Source organism: Gadus chalcogrammus, chromosome 18 (assembly GCF_026213295.1).
Source record: "Gadus chalcogrammus isolate NIFS_2021 chromosome 18, NIFS_Gcha_1.0, whole genome shotgun sequence".
NCBI classification, from domain to species: Eukaryota; Metazoa; Chordata; class Actinopteri; order Gadiformes; family Gadidae; genus Gadus; species Gadus chalcogrammus.
The window spans coordinates 1,553,225-1,554,204 of NC_079429.1; the positions used below are offsets into that span (position 1 = coordinate 1,553,225).

The window sequence follows — 980 nt, forward strand, 5'->3', positions numbered from 1 at the left end:
TTACCACTTAGGAAGTGAGTGCATCTTACAGCCACTAACTGTAAAGAGTTGCAGAGGCACGCGTGATTATCAATGTTCAGACCCCGGACGTTGACAGGGTTCAAAGGTTCCGACGCAGTAGATGTTTGCGCCGCGACTGTTCTCGTAGTTCTACGACTGATTTACCATGGTTCCAACACTGTTCTAACGTTGTTCTTCTAACTCCGTCCTACCATGGTTCCAACACTGTTGTTGCACGGTTCCAATATTCCTCTGTGCCAGCACTCTCCTGCCATTGTTCCGTTCCAACACTGTTCTGCTCCACAATGCTCCAGCAGCATCAGCCACTGAACATTATCTATAATTCATCTACTTCCCCTCTCGGTTCCTTGTCCTCATGTGTCCGTCCCACAGCATCTCTAGCTCTTCACACGGCTTATCGCACAGCTCGACGGTAGGCCGTCACAGATGCGTTTTAGCATCAGGCCTCGTCGGCAGCACAGGGGTGTAAGAAGGGAGGCACAAGCACATGATGAGCTTTCAGCGAGCACTGGAACCTAGGTCTGGGGTTTGAATTATGTACCGACGAGGGCGTACATTATGCAGCCCAGGAAGCCTCCGCTGACAGTTAGTATTGCCTTCTTGTTTGGATGGAGAGACTCTGAGAGGCAATTAAACTGGGAGGTCGTGACTTGGTTCTGTCCACTATGTCTCGGGTATAGTGGACAGTTGGTTGGGCTTCGATGCTCAACTCCGTTGGAAATATTGGCGATGCCGAGGCTGAAAGCTCATCGCGTGCTCCCTGCTTTATGGAGTCATAGCTCTGAGGAAACCATCCTCAGGTCCACGGGTCAGCATATCAAGCTCAGGAGTTGTTGTTCAATAGGAGATCGCTGGCGTCCACGTTCCGCAAGAAAGATAATACAATTCTGGAGTGACTGGAGTTTGTCTTTGGATTGAATCCCCCTGAAATGCTCTGGTTCTCCTCTCGTGTTTCCATG

At 50.2% G+C, this 980-nt stretch overlaps 1 protein-coding gene across 1 annotated transcript in view; it reads left to right on the forward strand.

The window, feature by feature from the left end:
- Window positions 1-866: 866 nt before the first annotated feature.
- LOC130371930 (potassium voltage-gated channel subfamily C member 1-like) overlaps window positions 867-980 on the forward strand; it is a 14,704-nt gene continuing 14,590 nt past the window's right edge. Inside the window, exon 1 of the mRNA XM_056577812.1 lies at window positions 867-980. This exon is cut by the window's right edge and continues 1,021 nt beyond it. Coding sequence (XP_056433787.1) covers window positions 951-980 — 30 coding nt within the window. The 5' untranslated portion in view covers window positions 867-950.